The sequence below is a fragment of the Epinephelus fuscoguttatus genome, linkage group LG16 (genome assembly GCF_011397635.1).
Source record: "Epinephelus fuscoguttatus linkage group LG16, E.fuscoguttatus.final_Chr_v1".
NCBI lineage: Eukaryota > Metazoa > Chordata > Actinopteri > Perciformes > Serranidae > Epinephelus > Epinephelus fuscoguttatus.
Window position 1 is genome coordinate 23582300 of NC_064767.1, and position 15060 is coordinate 23597359.

Genomic DNA, 15060 nt, shown 5'->3' on the forward strand with positions numbered 1-15060 from the left:
AATCAAATAAAAAATGTACCTAATAGAAAAATCTCCCAGAAAGCAAAACATCAAATTCAAGGACATGAGTGAAGTGTATCAATAAGAGCCAGAAGGCTGCAAACGCTCACCATCTTCTGTCCAGTCTAAGGCTGCCCCTGACGAAGAATTTTCCTTGTCGACCAGTAGTCGTCATTTAGAGCCATTAGTCCACTAGTTGCCCGCATGTTTACCATATTAATTTAATTATTAAATCATATTTTGGGCGGGGCAACACAATGGTTTGAGTTGAAGGTGTGAGAAAGAATAGTATCAGTAACATTGTTAACACTGTGCTACATTACAGAGAAATACAAACCGTATCAATGAACCTTCATTAATATAGGCCTATATTTTATCTACAAGTGTACGTCACATACTGAGCGAGCCGCCTGTTAATGAAGCTGTCGGCAAAGCAGTAGTGTTTGTGCTAAGTGGCTAATGGGCATGTAGCTGCTAGGGATGGGCATCAGTTTTAGATTATCGATGATTGATTGTTAAGGCTTTTGATCGATCACAAATAATTTTGATCGATAGTCGCAGTATTTCCCCTACAATGCCTGGCATAGGTCTGGCGAGCCGCCGTGCAAACGAGACCCCCCGCCACTCTTTTGTTGTCTCTCTTTTGAAATACTCGCTTATCAATTAATTGATAATTGATCGTTAATTTTTTGATGATCGAATAATGAATTTTGATCGTTTGCCCATCCCTAGTAGCTACTTACATGCTTCAGATGATATGTCATGTTTGTAGTCGACCAATGAAGATGAGTTTACATATCACCTTGGGTTTGTCCTTCACCTTCTCAAAATGATCCCACACTTTGGATTTCATGCCCAACATGTTATCAACTAACCTGTGGAATAACAGCAGGTACCAGCGTTGCATCTTTAACACCCTGGAAAACATGAGGTCGGGCACTGGGTGCTACTCTTGTCCCTTTTCTGTGCCAACTTTTAAGAGCATGGTGGGAAGTTGCGTCTGAGGTTGCTAAGCAACCTTAACAAGCACCATATAGCCTATTTTGAAATCTTGAGTGCAGAGCTGATCTCCTTCCAGGTGCTGTTTATAAGTGTGTAGGCCTATCATCCACAGGACAGATGTAAAGCTCTGGGTAGCCCTGCACTAACAGGGCTTTACGCTTTTTTCCCAAGGAGCACATGTGCTCCTAAGTTGAAAAAGTAAGGAGCGCATAAAGAACTTTAGGGGCACAATGTAAATTGATCAAATAATGTGTTTTCAGTAATAAACGTGATGCAAATAGACATTTACAAGCAAAATTATTTAATGAATTTGTATACAAAATGTACAGAAAGGTAAAATCATCAAGTTTTGAAAAAGTATTGCAATTTAATTTTGTCTTTAATGTTATTTTCTTATATATGTTATCTTTGCAATTTGATTATCTTATATAATGTTATTACTATCCTAAAACATTCTCCAGGTCCTCTGAAACTCTGCAGGACTTATTTCCACCCTCCCCAGCAGCGGTACCGTGGAGAACAGTCCCTAACTGCGGGGAGAACGCAGCAGGCCTCCCCGGAGGTCTGCCGCTTAACCCGGTCTGTCTCCTCCACACTTTGACTTATTTCCACGCTGCCCAGCAGTGGTAGCTTGGAGAACGGTCCATCACTGCGGGGAGAGGGGAGAGGGCTTCCCCGGAGGTCCGCCGCTTAACCTGGTCCGTCTCCTCCGCCACACTTTGACTTATTTCCACCCAGCCGACAGTGGGACTTATATTCATTGTGCCGACAGTGGCTTTGAAAACCGCCCATAACCGTGTCACACAGGGAATAGGGAAGAGGGAAGGCGGCTGGAGTTCCTCCAACATTTGCGGTTAGATTATCATATTTTTTTATTGACAAAAATACAGGCTACTTCGGCTGATTTTTTTTTTTATGCGCACATGTGCCCCTAAATATTTTTTTACAGTTCGCACACACCTATTTTTAGTCGCAAATGCGAGTGAAACGCTCGCACTGTCGAGCGCTGACTAACATGATCAACATTTCTCGGTTTATCAGACTGAAAATTTACAGAAGAAGGGAAAGATATATGTCGGCTGTGATTGGTTTGTAACGTGACTCCTGTCTGACTGCTGAGCATGGCCTCTTCCTGTGTCTGTCCTTTCAAATTAAATTCCCACATGGTCCAGTCATATAGGTTTTGATTTATTTTGACAACTTGCAGCTCCTAATAGAGTTTCATGTTTTCTTATTTATTTATTTTTTTCTCTGAGACTGAGAGACCAATGAAATCTTGCCGACTAATGACCTTTCTGGTCAACTAACGTTTGGTCGACGATTTGCTCTGAACCAAAAAAAAAAAACATACTTTCTTGATGGGAGTCATTTTGCACAATCTTCACAGTGAACTTTTATGTGTACAGAGCTCATGTGCAACCATTAGAAATGATTCACAGGTACCCTGCCTCTAAAAAATCAAACCGTAAAATGCAAATATATCCTTCTATATTTATAAAAAACAAGTATCCTGCTGCGTTAGCTGTTAAATGCAGTGAGCACCTGTGTTTAAGACTGGGGGAAAATACTGGAAGGGGAAATGATACAGAGAACTAATAAGGTTGCATTACTAATCTGAGATGAAACGTAAACAAAAATATCACCAGTAATTTGTGGAGGAGCTCTTTGAAATGGTTTCGCACTGCAGCAAAAATATGTTAAAAGTCAGGATGGTTATTTTTGAGTTGTGGTTTTCTTTACTCTCTAAAGATTTGTTAAAAAATGTTTGTGTGTGTGCCTACATTTAGTTGAAGCATCTAAAGATTTCCTATCTTTTGTGCAGCCTTGCCACTGACACCTTTTAAAGCATGTTGTTAGACTAATGAAGCAGTGTCCAACCACTCTGCCTTCAGTCTCTGCTGTCCCAGTATCTGCTGTTGGCCCTCAGTAAGCCTCGTGGCAACTACAGTGCAGTAGATTCGTGTTACAGCCCTCTTCGATGCCCCATTTCCGAGGTGGCTTGGTTCCCATGTACAAGCTCTCTGAGAAAGTGTGATGGGTTCTGCACAAAGCCCAGCTCTTGTTCCTCAGCAGAGGCAGCAGAATGGTGCTGACCAGATCGCAGCTCTCACAATGATGTATGTGTTAAGTCAGGGACTGCACTTTGTGGCATGCTGCACAAAGCCTGCTCATTAGTATGCGACAGGCACAGAGGAAAAAGATGGGAGGCAGCGATGCCGAGAGGGAGGCCTGGAGGAAGAGGCGATGTAATATTAGACTAGAGGGAGAGAGAAAATTGATGAAATCAACTTGATCTATCCATTTTTCTTGCCACAGAAGTTAGCCTATTCATTTGGAGGAGTGTCTATTTGAACCACATTGAGTGTGTTGTATTGCCTTGGGGGTCGGGCTGCTTTTGAACTGCTTGTTTTACAGATGTTAACTTCAGGTTAATTAATTTCCACTAACTGACATCATTTTTCACATTATAGTTTTGGTTTGCTCTGGGGTCTTTTCCAACAATGGCAGATTTTTATGGGACGACACTTTATATTAACTGCTCTGGAAGTTTGCTTACAGAGGTATACCATGTTATTGTTTTATTACTGGTCCTTCCAGCACATTTTGAAAATAGCCCAGAGTGCCTTCTGTGACCCTGTATAAAAATATATCCTGATTTTTCCCCTTCAGAATACAAGTTTTTTTTTTCTTCTTAAAGAGATACAACAGAGGCAGTTTGGTGGTAATTAGAAAGAAGGGTCATTCTTTCATTAAGATCTAGGAATTCATTGAGACTCTTACCAAGGCTTTGTGTCATTTATCTTCTACACTGAGTTGCTTGCGGAGTTGTGCTACTGTTTCAACATTTGACACACATGATCCATGTCCCTAATTAAACAGAAAATCGCCAAATACACTATTTATCTGACATAAATGATTAAAACTGAAATGTGTAGAGAATTGTGCTTAAGCTGGGCATACGCTTTACGATTTGAGCCCATTTCTGACCCAAATTCTTTAAGCCACATGACTCATTTTAGAGTTGGCCAGAATTTCAGCTTCATCTGGCATTGTTGGTCATGCAGTGTACTGGGGGGCAAGAACTGATCATGGTCCATTAGGTGCTCCCGACTGACTATCCAATGTTCAAATCATTTTCTCACACATAAGAAATTTTGTTTGGCTGTCACCAGGCTCTTGCACACTTGAACCAGAGCCACATTTCGATGCCTTTTTACTCTCACTGTGCCTGAAAGTACCATAGCAACACGATGCGTCATATGGACGTAAAATATGGAGACCAGGTTGGTCAAGCTGTGGCAACAGCATATGTTCCTCTTTGATTCTTTGATGTTTCCTCCTCATATCAAGACCGATATGAAGGAGAGAAATGTTGGTGTATTATTGTGAACTGTACAGGTGTAACGTTAGAGACCTCCACTAGCTAACAAACTCCTACCTACCTCAGAGCTTTCATTCATTCATTTTCCGTAACTGCTTATCCTGTTGGAGGTCACGGGGGGCTGGAGCTTATCCCTGCTGACACTGGGCGAGGGGTGGGGTACACCCTGGACAGGTCGCCAGACTATCACAGGGCTGACACATAGAGACAGACAACCATTCACACTTGCATTCACACCTACGGACAATTTAGAGTCACCAATTAACCTGCATGTCTTTGGACTGTGGGAGGAAGCTGGAGTACCCAGACTCTGCACAGAAGGGCTCCCCCACCCAGGGTTTGTACAAGGAACAGTGCTAACCACTGTATCACCGTGCCACCTTTTCAAACCAGCCTAATCAAAACATGTCAATAGCTGCAACGGTCAGCAGGAGCTAACAGGTTTCTTTTATTTTCAATTTTACATGTACAGTGTGAGCACTCAGGTCGTAGCCTGATAATTAGATCATACAGTATGAGCAGATAACTCGTGAGCTTTGATTTAACATCGCAGATGATTTGCTCACACAGTAGGAGTTGGAATAACACAGAAATAATTTCTAAAATGGGCTCAAATCGTACAGAGGATGTAACCAAGCTTAATTTTTACTACTCATGCTACTTGTACAAGTGCCATTTACTTTCACTGAGAGATACACACTAACACCAGGTAATTATATAACTGATGGTATAGCTTATCATATAGATATATCTGTATCGCCACATGTTGGCTGATTAGTATGAAGAGATTTTACTACAGAAATATCAACGACATGCTTAAGGTAATTTAGAAACAGTGTTTTTACATGCACCGGAAAGCACTGACTTGTTTTTGCTGTTGATGTGTAATTGCGTAACAACAAGTATGATTTATAAGACCAAACGACAGAATGTTAATTTTTTTCAGCGACGTTGTGGCTCTTTTATTGGGTGTGATGCACAGTGCAGCTTTTAACGTGTGCAGCAGGCTTGTGACAGCATTTTAGGGCCTTTGCAGTTCTAATTTGTCTCCACTGCCTTTTAATTTAGAATTCTATTTGTGCACTGGGTGTAAATGACCTTTTTAAAAAGCCGTCCCTTTTTTCTGTCTGCAACATCAAACCTCTTAACTTGTGCACACTTGCAGTCTTTTATAGTTCCCTCACCTTTTTATTGTTTTTAGGCTCTGAAAATGCCTGTAGTGCCGCTTAAAATGGGAAGTATTTTAATGGTATTACATATAAGAGAAATTGGAGCTGCAGGCACATCAGTCACTATGGACTGAGCCTAAGAAGCCATGCCAAGTTTACACACATAGACGCGCACACACGTACGTAATCCCTTTGATTGTGTCCTATTTCTCTGTCTCCATCGCCGCAGGTTTTTGTGAATGTGTCCTAGAGTGTGGGGGGATGTTACAGTGATGTAGCCCCATGAGCCAAGCTGTGCACTAGAAGAGCTGTGGCTCTGCTCCTTTAATGCAGCTTTTGTGCTTGTGCTCAGACTCTCGACTGTGATTTTTCTGAATTCCCTCAGTTTGGAGGTCAGCTGTGTTAGAGTATATCCAGGATTATCTGAAGTGTGGGCTGAAGTGTAGGAACACAGTTGGTGATTAAAAGGAATGCCGAAAATATCATATTATATTTAGAGGAGTTGCATTCAGTACAAGTAAAAATAGGACGAGTTGTGAACAAACTGCGAGCTGCATTTAGGGGAATCTGAATACTGTTTTTGAGGACACAAATGAAATGTCTTTAGAAAATGGCAAGTCAAAAACCTGTTTGTGTTTAATCTCAGAATTCAAGAAAGAGTTTTATAATCTGTTCTTGTTAAATTCTATCTTCAGTCTCCATTTTTAGCAAATAAAAGTCAGACCCCCTCTGGCTTACCTGAAGGAAGAAAGTTTAATATATCATTTCACAGTCTTAGTATCACTTCTTTTGGACCACATAGGATCTTTTTATGCCCTAATTATTTCACATAATACATATTAAACACACTTTAGTGCCAGCGGAGTTCCAAGATCCGTTTTAATAGAGTAGGGGGGTCTTAAATCAGAAAACTGCCTCTTGAATCCTTCGAAGCTCTACATAATTAATATTTGATTTATTGTACTTAAAGAAGATTTTATGGATTTGTGAATTGCCGCTGCAACTTGTCACATTAGCAAGTTCAAGGGTTTTATTGCAACATTAACGTGTTATGACGGGAGCAGTCGCGGTGATTGTGTTCTGCCACTGCTGAAGCACGCTGTGTGTATTTTACCGTTTGATTTTCAGAGGCAGGGTCCCTGTAAATCATTTTTAACGGTTGCACATGAGCTCTGTACATATAAAAAGAGCTCACTGTGAAGATTGTGTGGAATGACCCCCATCAAAGAAAGTATGAGGGTTTTTAGGTTTGGAACAAACTGGACAGAGGAAAATGTGAAGGTCTGCAGATGTTTAGCACTTGACATTTTATTGAAAGAGTTCACTTGTGTCCTTGACTTTGATATTTTGCTTTTTTGAGAGACCATATAACGATTTTTCCAGATATTAAATCAGAGACTCGCATAGTTTAACTGAATTCAAGTCCAACTGAAAGGTCAGCCCCCCTCCTGTGAGTTTTAAAATGAATCTGAAGGGTTGTCAGATGGGAAAAGAAAGAAGAAGAAGAAAAAAAAAAAAAACGAAATTCTGAAATCATGTTTTGGAGCCTCTGTCTTTGAGAAATGTTGGATAATTTTACCTCTTACCTTTTACTGTAATTAAATTACATCATCAAAGACATTTAGATGAGAAATATCTCTTTGATGAAATTACTGACAACCTCGGCTTTACACAGCTTCTTTTTGTAACCTGTAACTATAGTTGTAGTAGAGTAAAATTAAAGGGATAGTGCACCCAAAAATGAAAATTCAGCCATTATCTACTCACCCATATGCCGACGGAGGCCCTGGTGAAGTTTTAGAGTGCTCACATCCCTTGCGGAGATCGGCGGGTGGAGCAGCTAGCATACCTAATGGTAGACGGTGCCCCAGACTAACGTCCAAGAACACAAAATTGAATCCACAAAGTATCTTCATACTGCTCATCCGTAGTGATCCAAGTGTGCTGCAGCCCCGACATAAAAAGTTGTTTCGAAAAACGTCATGTGAACTCTGTTTTTAGCCTCACTGTAGCCTGTAGCTCTGACTGCTTCTCTGTGCTTTGCGCTCACGTGTGCGTGCTCAGGGTGATCGGTGATCTCTGAAAAGTAGCAGTCTTGTCAGTACTGATTTCTAGATTCTCAAGTGCAGGCATCGCCAATTCCCAGTCTGAGCAGCAAAGACTTTCCTCATCCATTGGCATTGCTTTGCATTTGAAACAACTACACCACCAGGTTTCCAGTGCTCGACTCGGCTCGCTCAAACAAATACGGCTCAACAAAGAAATGCTGTTCCTCCTCAGTTTCAAAGTCTTCAGACATGTTGGGCTGTCCTTTGCTAAAAGACCGTAGTGCAAATTATCTTTTAGCTACTGTGGTTACGTTGTCTCTCCCTGCGGTGCGCGTGTCACGTGATGTAAACACGGGTGAGCAAAGCTCATGCTTTCGCTGGTCTTGTGCAGGCGCACACACGTGAGCGCGGAGTACAGAGAAGCAGTCAGAGCTACAGGCTACAGTGAGGCTAAAAACAGAGTTCACATGACGTTTTTCGAAACAACTTTTTATGTCGGGGCTTCAGGACACTTGGATCACTATGGATGAGCAGTATGGAGATACTTTGTGGATTCAATTTTGTGTTCTTGGACGTTAGTCTGGGGCTCCGTCTACCATTAGGTGTGCTAGCCGCTCCACCCGCTGATCTCTGCAAGGGATGTGAGCACTCTAAAACTTCACCAGGGCCTCCGTCGGTATATGGTTGAGTAGATAATGGCTGAATTTTCATTTTTGGGTGCACTATCCCTTTAAGCAATGAGCCACGAGAAGCCATGGTTTATAGTGACTCGCTTTGTGTGAGGTTGAGCTGAATACTTGGGTGAAAGTGTCTGGTATAGATGATGTACTTTTTACAATTGTAGGTATCATGAGAGTAAAATGTGTCGTTATCTGTACGGAAAATACTCATTTTGGTAGTGTTTTTTAATCTTTATTCTTGTGATTAAAAGATGATCTGAAGCTCTGTTCAGAGGCTGCTCTGTAAATACTTTTCTCATCAGTAAGTATTGCAACTTCTGATCAATTCATAAATTTCAGGCTTAAAAAAGCAACTTCTGATTAGGCTTAACCCACTTTCAAATTAAACTCCACCCACTTTTAGTACAGATACTGATAGTGTAGTTGGTTGAACAGATACAGATAATGGTGTACTCGCTCATCCCTACTAAGAACGCCCCTTAGCCGTTACTACATATTAGGGATCCAACGGTGTGATATTTTCACGGTATCGTAACTGTCTCAGAAAATATTGTGCTGTCATGTTATTACAGAATTCGGCAAAGTTTGCCAAGCAACACACAGATTACCAGAAATTATTAAATACCAAAAATTACCAGGTGCTTTACAAATCTGTGGCAATGTGGAGCCAAAAAAGTTCACCTCTGTGTGCTCTAGTATATGTATCATTAGCCTTTGTTTCTGTCGCTGCATCTTAATGGTTTTTTTTGTGCATTCATTGAAAGACAGCGTTGCGTACCTCTGACCTTTCTCGTCCTGGTGGATGATGAATGGTTCGGTCTCCAGTTGGCGGTTGCCCTCTTTAGCTCTGCGTCCCATTTGACAATACATGACTAATTGGTGCAGTAATACTGTTTATAGAGTATTTTGCGATGGCTTAGAACACGGCACAGCCAATCAATAAAGAACCACAACCATCTGTTTTATATTGTTCAACATGAGGTGCCTGGCGATTTAGCGGGTAGAGTAGGCATCCCATACACGAAGGCAACGTCTTTGCTGCGGCGGCCGCAGGTTCAATTCCAGCCTGCAGCCCCCCACCACATCCCCCACTCCCCTGCAAAGAAGTAGAGTAGAATTATGAAGTATTATAAAAGTGGAATTGGGATTGGAATTGCTGGCTGGTTAGGTAGGAACAGTGGGCACATTGCAGTGACTACTGGTATGTTGTATTGGGATTTCCTACATTTATTATTTAATTTAAAGCCCACTCTTGATATTATTGTACTAAGGGACTCTGCAGGACAAGGGGCAAAAGAAATGAGAGGAAAAGATGGCTATTCTAGAATAATTCAGCTATCTCGAGTGTGACGACACCTCTACAGCAGGTTCTCTCTAATAGCTCTATATTTCATAGAGGAAAACACCCTGTCAAAACTGACATGATGTATGACGATGTCTCTTTTCACCCCAACCTTGTCCCTCTTACACTCTCATCCTCGCTAATGCTTCCTCTCCCCTCTCCTCTCTCCATCTCTCTGTAGTTTGACAAAGCATACGCATACAGCATCCGCCACATGTTTGGCAAAGAAGGCAAGCGAACAGACTACACCCCCTACAGTTGCATGAAGGTGATTTTATCAAACGCACCCAGCCAAGGCGACCATCATGGTGAGTTGATGGCTGTTGAGAGAAGCCATTACCCATGTGATGAGCCACTCTACTGTCATTATCAGGCTTTTTAGTTAAAGTACTTTGCCCGGAAATCGTGACACAGCTGACTGTAGACATTGTCATTACAAACATCTTTGCATATGTAGTTTAACATGCTGAGTATTTCCGTCTCCTCCCATCAGTGGAACAACTAATGTGCTGTGTTAATTGCTTACTTATATATCCATTTATTCTAATTAACTTTAATTTTGTGTTTGTAGGGTGTCCTTTCCGCCACAGTGACCCAGAGCTGCTGAAGCAGAAGCTTCAGTTCTACAAGGTGTCTCCCAACGGGATCAGTCAGGTGGGTGCCCTCCTGTCTTCTGTAGCCCTCCCGAATGGTCGGAAAGCTCTCTAGCTACCATTATCTGCTTCTAACGGGGCAGTGTTGTTTTGGCAAGACAATTGTGCCAATAACTACTCACTGCATTATTTTATTTTATAACTAAAATTTATTTATTTTTTTTTAAATTGACATAAAAAATTATGGCAAAATTTCGTTTATTGTGCCCTGACGAGTTACGGTGAGACGAAATAGCTCCATTCGGCCACGCAACCTAAGTTAGATCATAGTAGCCATCTCAGCAGTGTTTGTTTTCCTTTTTTGATGAGACAGTCTTACCTCATAACAAGTTTGTTTCAACCTTACTCCCTCTGGATGTTAGTTTTTTGTTCACGTTCCTCACTTCCATTTCTCTACTTCTGCGCTGAGCTGAACTGCCAATCACAGTGATTTCATTCACCAGCGGGATCCACTGTTGCCAACACCGTATCAACATGCTGAATCTATGAAAAAAAAAAAAAAAAAAAAACATCTAGCGCTAACTAGAGCTAACAGTGCAGGACACACTGCACTAAAAAGGCTGGCAGATGCTCACCAACAGCTGCCAGCTGACTGTCGGCTTGGTGTGTCTGGGCCTTCAGACATAGAACTCTAGTTTTGTAGACCGGGCAAGGCGGAGGCGCAGCGCACCTGCGCTTCGCCAACTGGGTGTGGTCAGACAGATTTTGCAAGTTTGGCACACCGTGCGCGCTGGCGCAGCAACTCCTCTTTCCCACCTCCGTCCCTCCTACCTATGCAAGTCAGAAAGAGGGAGGAGAGAAGGCGTGGAGTGGGTTTTACACACATCACACCAATCAAATGAGCCCCTCTCCTCGCCCTTAAATGCGCCATGCGAAGGCGTAATGAGAGTTTACTCAATTCGCCGTGGCAGAAGAGAGCAGCAGCGTCAGACAGCCAAACTTCTCCCAGGAGGAAACTGATGTTTTGGTCCGGGAGGTCCAAGCTCGCAGTGTCCGAATATACAGAACTGTGAGCAGACCTCCACGGGCTGATGATGCAAAGGTAGCCCGGGAGGAGGTCACCACAATCGTAAATCAATGTTGCGTCTCTCTCGTGCGCGCGTGCGCTCTCTCTTTTTCTCTCGCAGTCTTGCTCTGTTTCTTTTCTTTTGGCTTTTCTAAGATGACAGATGCTGAATATATACTCCCTATCTGATGCTGTGGCTGTTTGTGGTTGCCTGAGAGGGATATGAACTCATTAGTTTGCAGCTGTTTAATCAAATCAGGTTGGGTTTCCATTACCCGTGCCAAACGGTGCCAAACGGTGCCAATCCCCTTTGATCTGACATCAGATGTGACGGGACAGTCACAGTCGGGACAGTCGATATAGATATACAGTGGTGGGGAAAAAAGTTTTCGGACACCCCATGCATTTGTGAAATGTTGCATTAAGAATCACTCTTAGGTCTTCAAGTGCAATTTCTTTTAGTACAGTCACAGCCAAAATACTAAATAAATCCTAAAAAAGCCATTAAAAACTTAAAATTGATTGGTTCCATAAAAATACATAAGAAATTTTGAGTGGGTCATTTTGGTACCAGTGATGAAGGTCGTTCTTTTTATTACCGAACCTAACGCAGGAAACACGCCTGAAGATAAAGATTCTCAGCCAGGAAAGGTACAGCTGCCGCCAGATAGCCAGGAAGTGCAGATGCAGTCCTTCAGCAGTTGGATACACTCTGCAGAAATACAGACAAACCAACAGCTTGGAAGACAAACCAAGATCTGGGCGTCCAAGGGTTTCTTCAGCAAGAAATGACCGCATCCTGATCCGCATGTGCAGGCAAAACCGCTGAATGACATCACAGGAGCTTCAGCAGCAGCAGTCAAACCAAACTGGTGTCCAGTGTTCCACCCGCACTGTACATGGCCGACTTTTAGATCATGGCTTAAGGTCCTACAAGGCTATCAAGAAGCCCCTGATCAATGAGAGACAGAGGTTAGCCCGGCGTTGTTGGGCCCAGGCACACGAGAACTGGACAGCCAGGAATTGGAAGAAGATTTTGTGGTCAGATGAGTCCAGTTTCCAGCTTTATCTTCCTCCTACTAATGTGAGGGTGCAGAAGGCCAGGCATTATCTCCAGCATGTACAGTACCTACTGTCAAGCATGGTGGAGGCAGTATCATGGTTTGGGGATGCATGAGTGCTGCTGGTGTTGGTCATCTCACTGTCTGTGATGGCACATTGAACTCTACCAAGTATTGTACCATTCTCGAAACCCACGTGCTCCCTTCTGCGCGTGCACTGTTCCGTCGAGGTAAAAACTGGATGTTTCAACAAGATAATGCCCCTTGCCACACATCCAAGGCCAGTAGAACTTGGCTGCAGGAGCACAGTATCCAGGTCTTAGAGTGGCCAGCTCAATCCCCGGACATGAGCCCCATTGAAAATCTGTGGTGGATTATCAAAAGGTCTGTTTCAAAGCATAAACCAAAGAATTTAGAAGAATTAAAAGCAGTAATTCAAGAAGAATGGGACAAGATTACCCCTCAACAGTGTGAAAGGTTCGTGGGGAACATGCCAGCCAGGATTAGAGCTCTACTACGTGCCAATGGCAGGACTACTAAATATTAATTTGATGATGTGATGGTTTATTTATTTTTTGTTCAGTTTTGAACACATTCTCTGTTATTTGTTGACTTTGATACCGACAATGTTGAGAACTGACATATTGAAACTGTCAAGAATTTAGTTTTGTTAGTTTTTCTTGTAAACAATAAACAAAAAAATATAATTCGTATTTGTTTGTATCTGTCTAATGCGGCCACACCTTTTGAAACACAAAAAAGATTTTTCCACAAATATTTCATGATAATATTTGAGATTGTGTGAAAAATTTTAAGGGTGTCCGAAAACTTTTTTCCACCACTGTACATTTGTGTGCTGATTGCAGATAGTTGCATTGAATAGTGGTTTTGTGGCTATTTATTGCATCATTAATGTGCCTGACATTCTGGAAACCTGCCTGTGAGGTTTTGGTGACGTGCGCACTGCCCGCCGGTCAGCCAAACTTGTACTTACACCGGCTGTGCTCCGCCTGCGCTGACAGTAGACCTGGTTTCAGCTGGCGAGCTTTTAGCGCACCTTCGGCGAAGCCTTTTGGCACGAAACTGTCACTGTGCCAAGCTGGATCTGTCGACACCTCCCCCTGCTGCGTCGCCACACCCATCTCAGCGCACCTCGGTCTGCCAAACTACCGAACTGAGCGCACCTCGGGTTGTGCTGCTCAAAACTAGCTCTGCGCGGGGTTCACCACCCTGAACCGCGCTGGGAAACTAGAGCCCATTGTCTTTGTATTCACCGTATCTACAGTATAAAGAATAAACAGGAGGTTATATTTCACATGATCTGTGAAACTTTGACCTGTTGGTGGTGCTAGTTGAAAACTCAGGATCACCAAAGTGATTAGGACTCATTCATGAATGTCTGCAGCAATCCACAGACACACAAGTATTAAAAATTAAAATAAAGATACTGTTTCCACAGTAAAACCCACAATTTACTTCCTACAGTAGTGGTTTATTTCTAATAAGACCTGAAATGTAGAAACAGTTAAGAGTGTAATAGTACAACCAAGTGTCTTTTGGATGTTTGACATGTTGTTTATTTAAATCCCTAACAACCTTCCAGTCCAGAGTAAAGCTCACTAATTGGATGTGAAGTACTAATATCACATCAGTGTGATATTTGCCCTTTTTCATGAGAGAAAAAATAATTAGTTGCAGCACAGCAAGTGTTTGCCCATTCTAATCAGTGTTTTCTTTGCATTTTTGCAAACGTTCCTGGTATTCCCCTAAACAAAATAATAAAGACTGCAATATCCGGTAGAGACTAAGAACAGCTCATCACTGATCTAATAGCAGCTCCAGTGTTGAGCATGCTAGTGGCAGTATCACGCTGCAGGCAGCCTTCAGGAATATAGAGAATAATGAAGGAGCCGAATACAGGCGGATTCCTCAGAAGAGTCTCTCTCTTAGTGAGTGCTGCAGAAGAACTTGGATTTATTTTTTAGCAGGTCAGTCACCCTGAGTATGCAGTCACGCCAACACCACAGCGCTTTTAGTGCAAGAATGGGAGAGTTCTTATGTGACCCAACCAAAGCCTGGGCTTGAAAATATCTACTCACATCCTCTCTTTTTAACTTAGCTTCAGAAAATAAGAGAAAACAGGGGATCCCACCACCGAGGTGTTTCAGAAGGTGTTAGAGGTGCCAGCAGTTAGCAGCAGAGTTGACTCAGGGCGTAAATATTTAAATTAGCCCAAATAAGCCTGTGATCTGTTTTCACTGCATTTGCAAAGATGTCTTGAAGGATGTTTTCACTGCTGACATTATGATTCATGAGGAATGTTTGTGTAGGTAACTGACCGAAAGCCAGTTAAAACAATTTTGAATATGGGGCTGCTCAACCCAGAATGTTGACATTACCCCCTGTAAATGTACTGTGTCCGTATCTGAGGTGTAACAGTTGAACAGTAGAGGAAAAGTCAAATTAAAGCCTAACCTGCTGTCTTCTCTTTTTCTATCCTCTACCGTTTTTGTTGCAGATCCTGGAGCTGGTTAAAGGGATGCACTATCAGCTGGCGTGCCAGAAGTACTTTGAGCTGACACACAATGTAAGTGCAGATTTAATTTGAAGCATGTAGTAACTGGGGCTACCTGTGTCAGACGCAGTGGCTTGGTCCTCACATCTCATGCATGAAGGCTCAGGAGACCCAGAACTGTCACTGGCTCCATCATTAGCTG

General features: G+C 42.4%; 1 protein-coding gene across 2 annotated transcripts in view; it reads left to right on the forward strand.

Annotated features, from left to right (window-relative positions):
* prim2 (DNA primase subunit 2) overlaps positions 1 to 15060 on the forward strand; it is a 39901-nt gene that overhangs the window by 21498 nt on the left and 3343 nt on the right. For both annotated transcript variants that reach the window (XM_049601095.1, XM_049601097.1), the window contains exons 11-13: positions 9805 to 9931; positions 10195 to 10277; positions 14862 to 14930. In XM_049601095.1, the coding sequence (XP_049457052.1) occupies positions 9805 to 9931; positions 10195 to 10277; positions 14862 to 14930 (279 nt within the window). The remainder of the gene's footprint in view (positions 1 to 9804; positions 9932 to 10194; positions 10278 to 14861; positions 14931 to 15060) is intronic.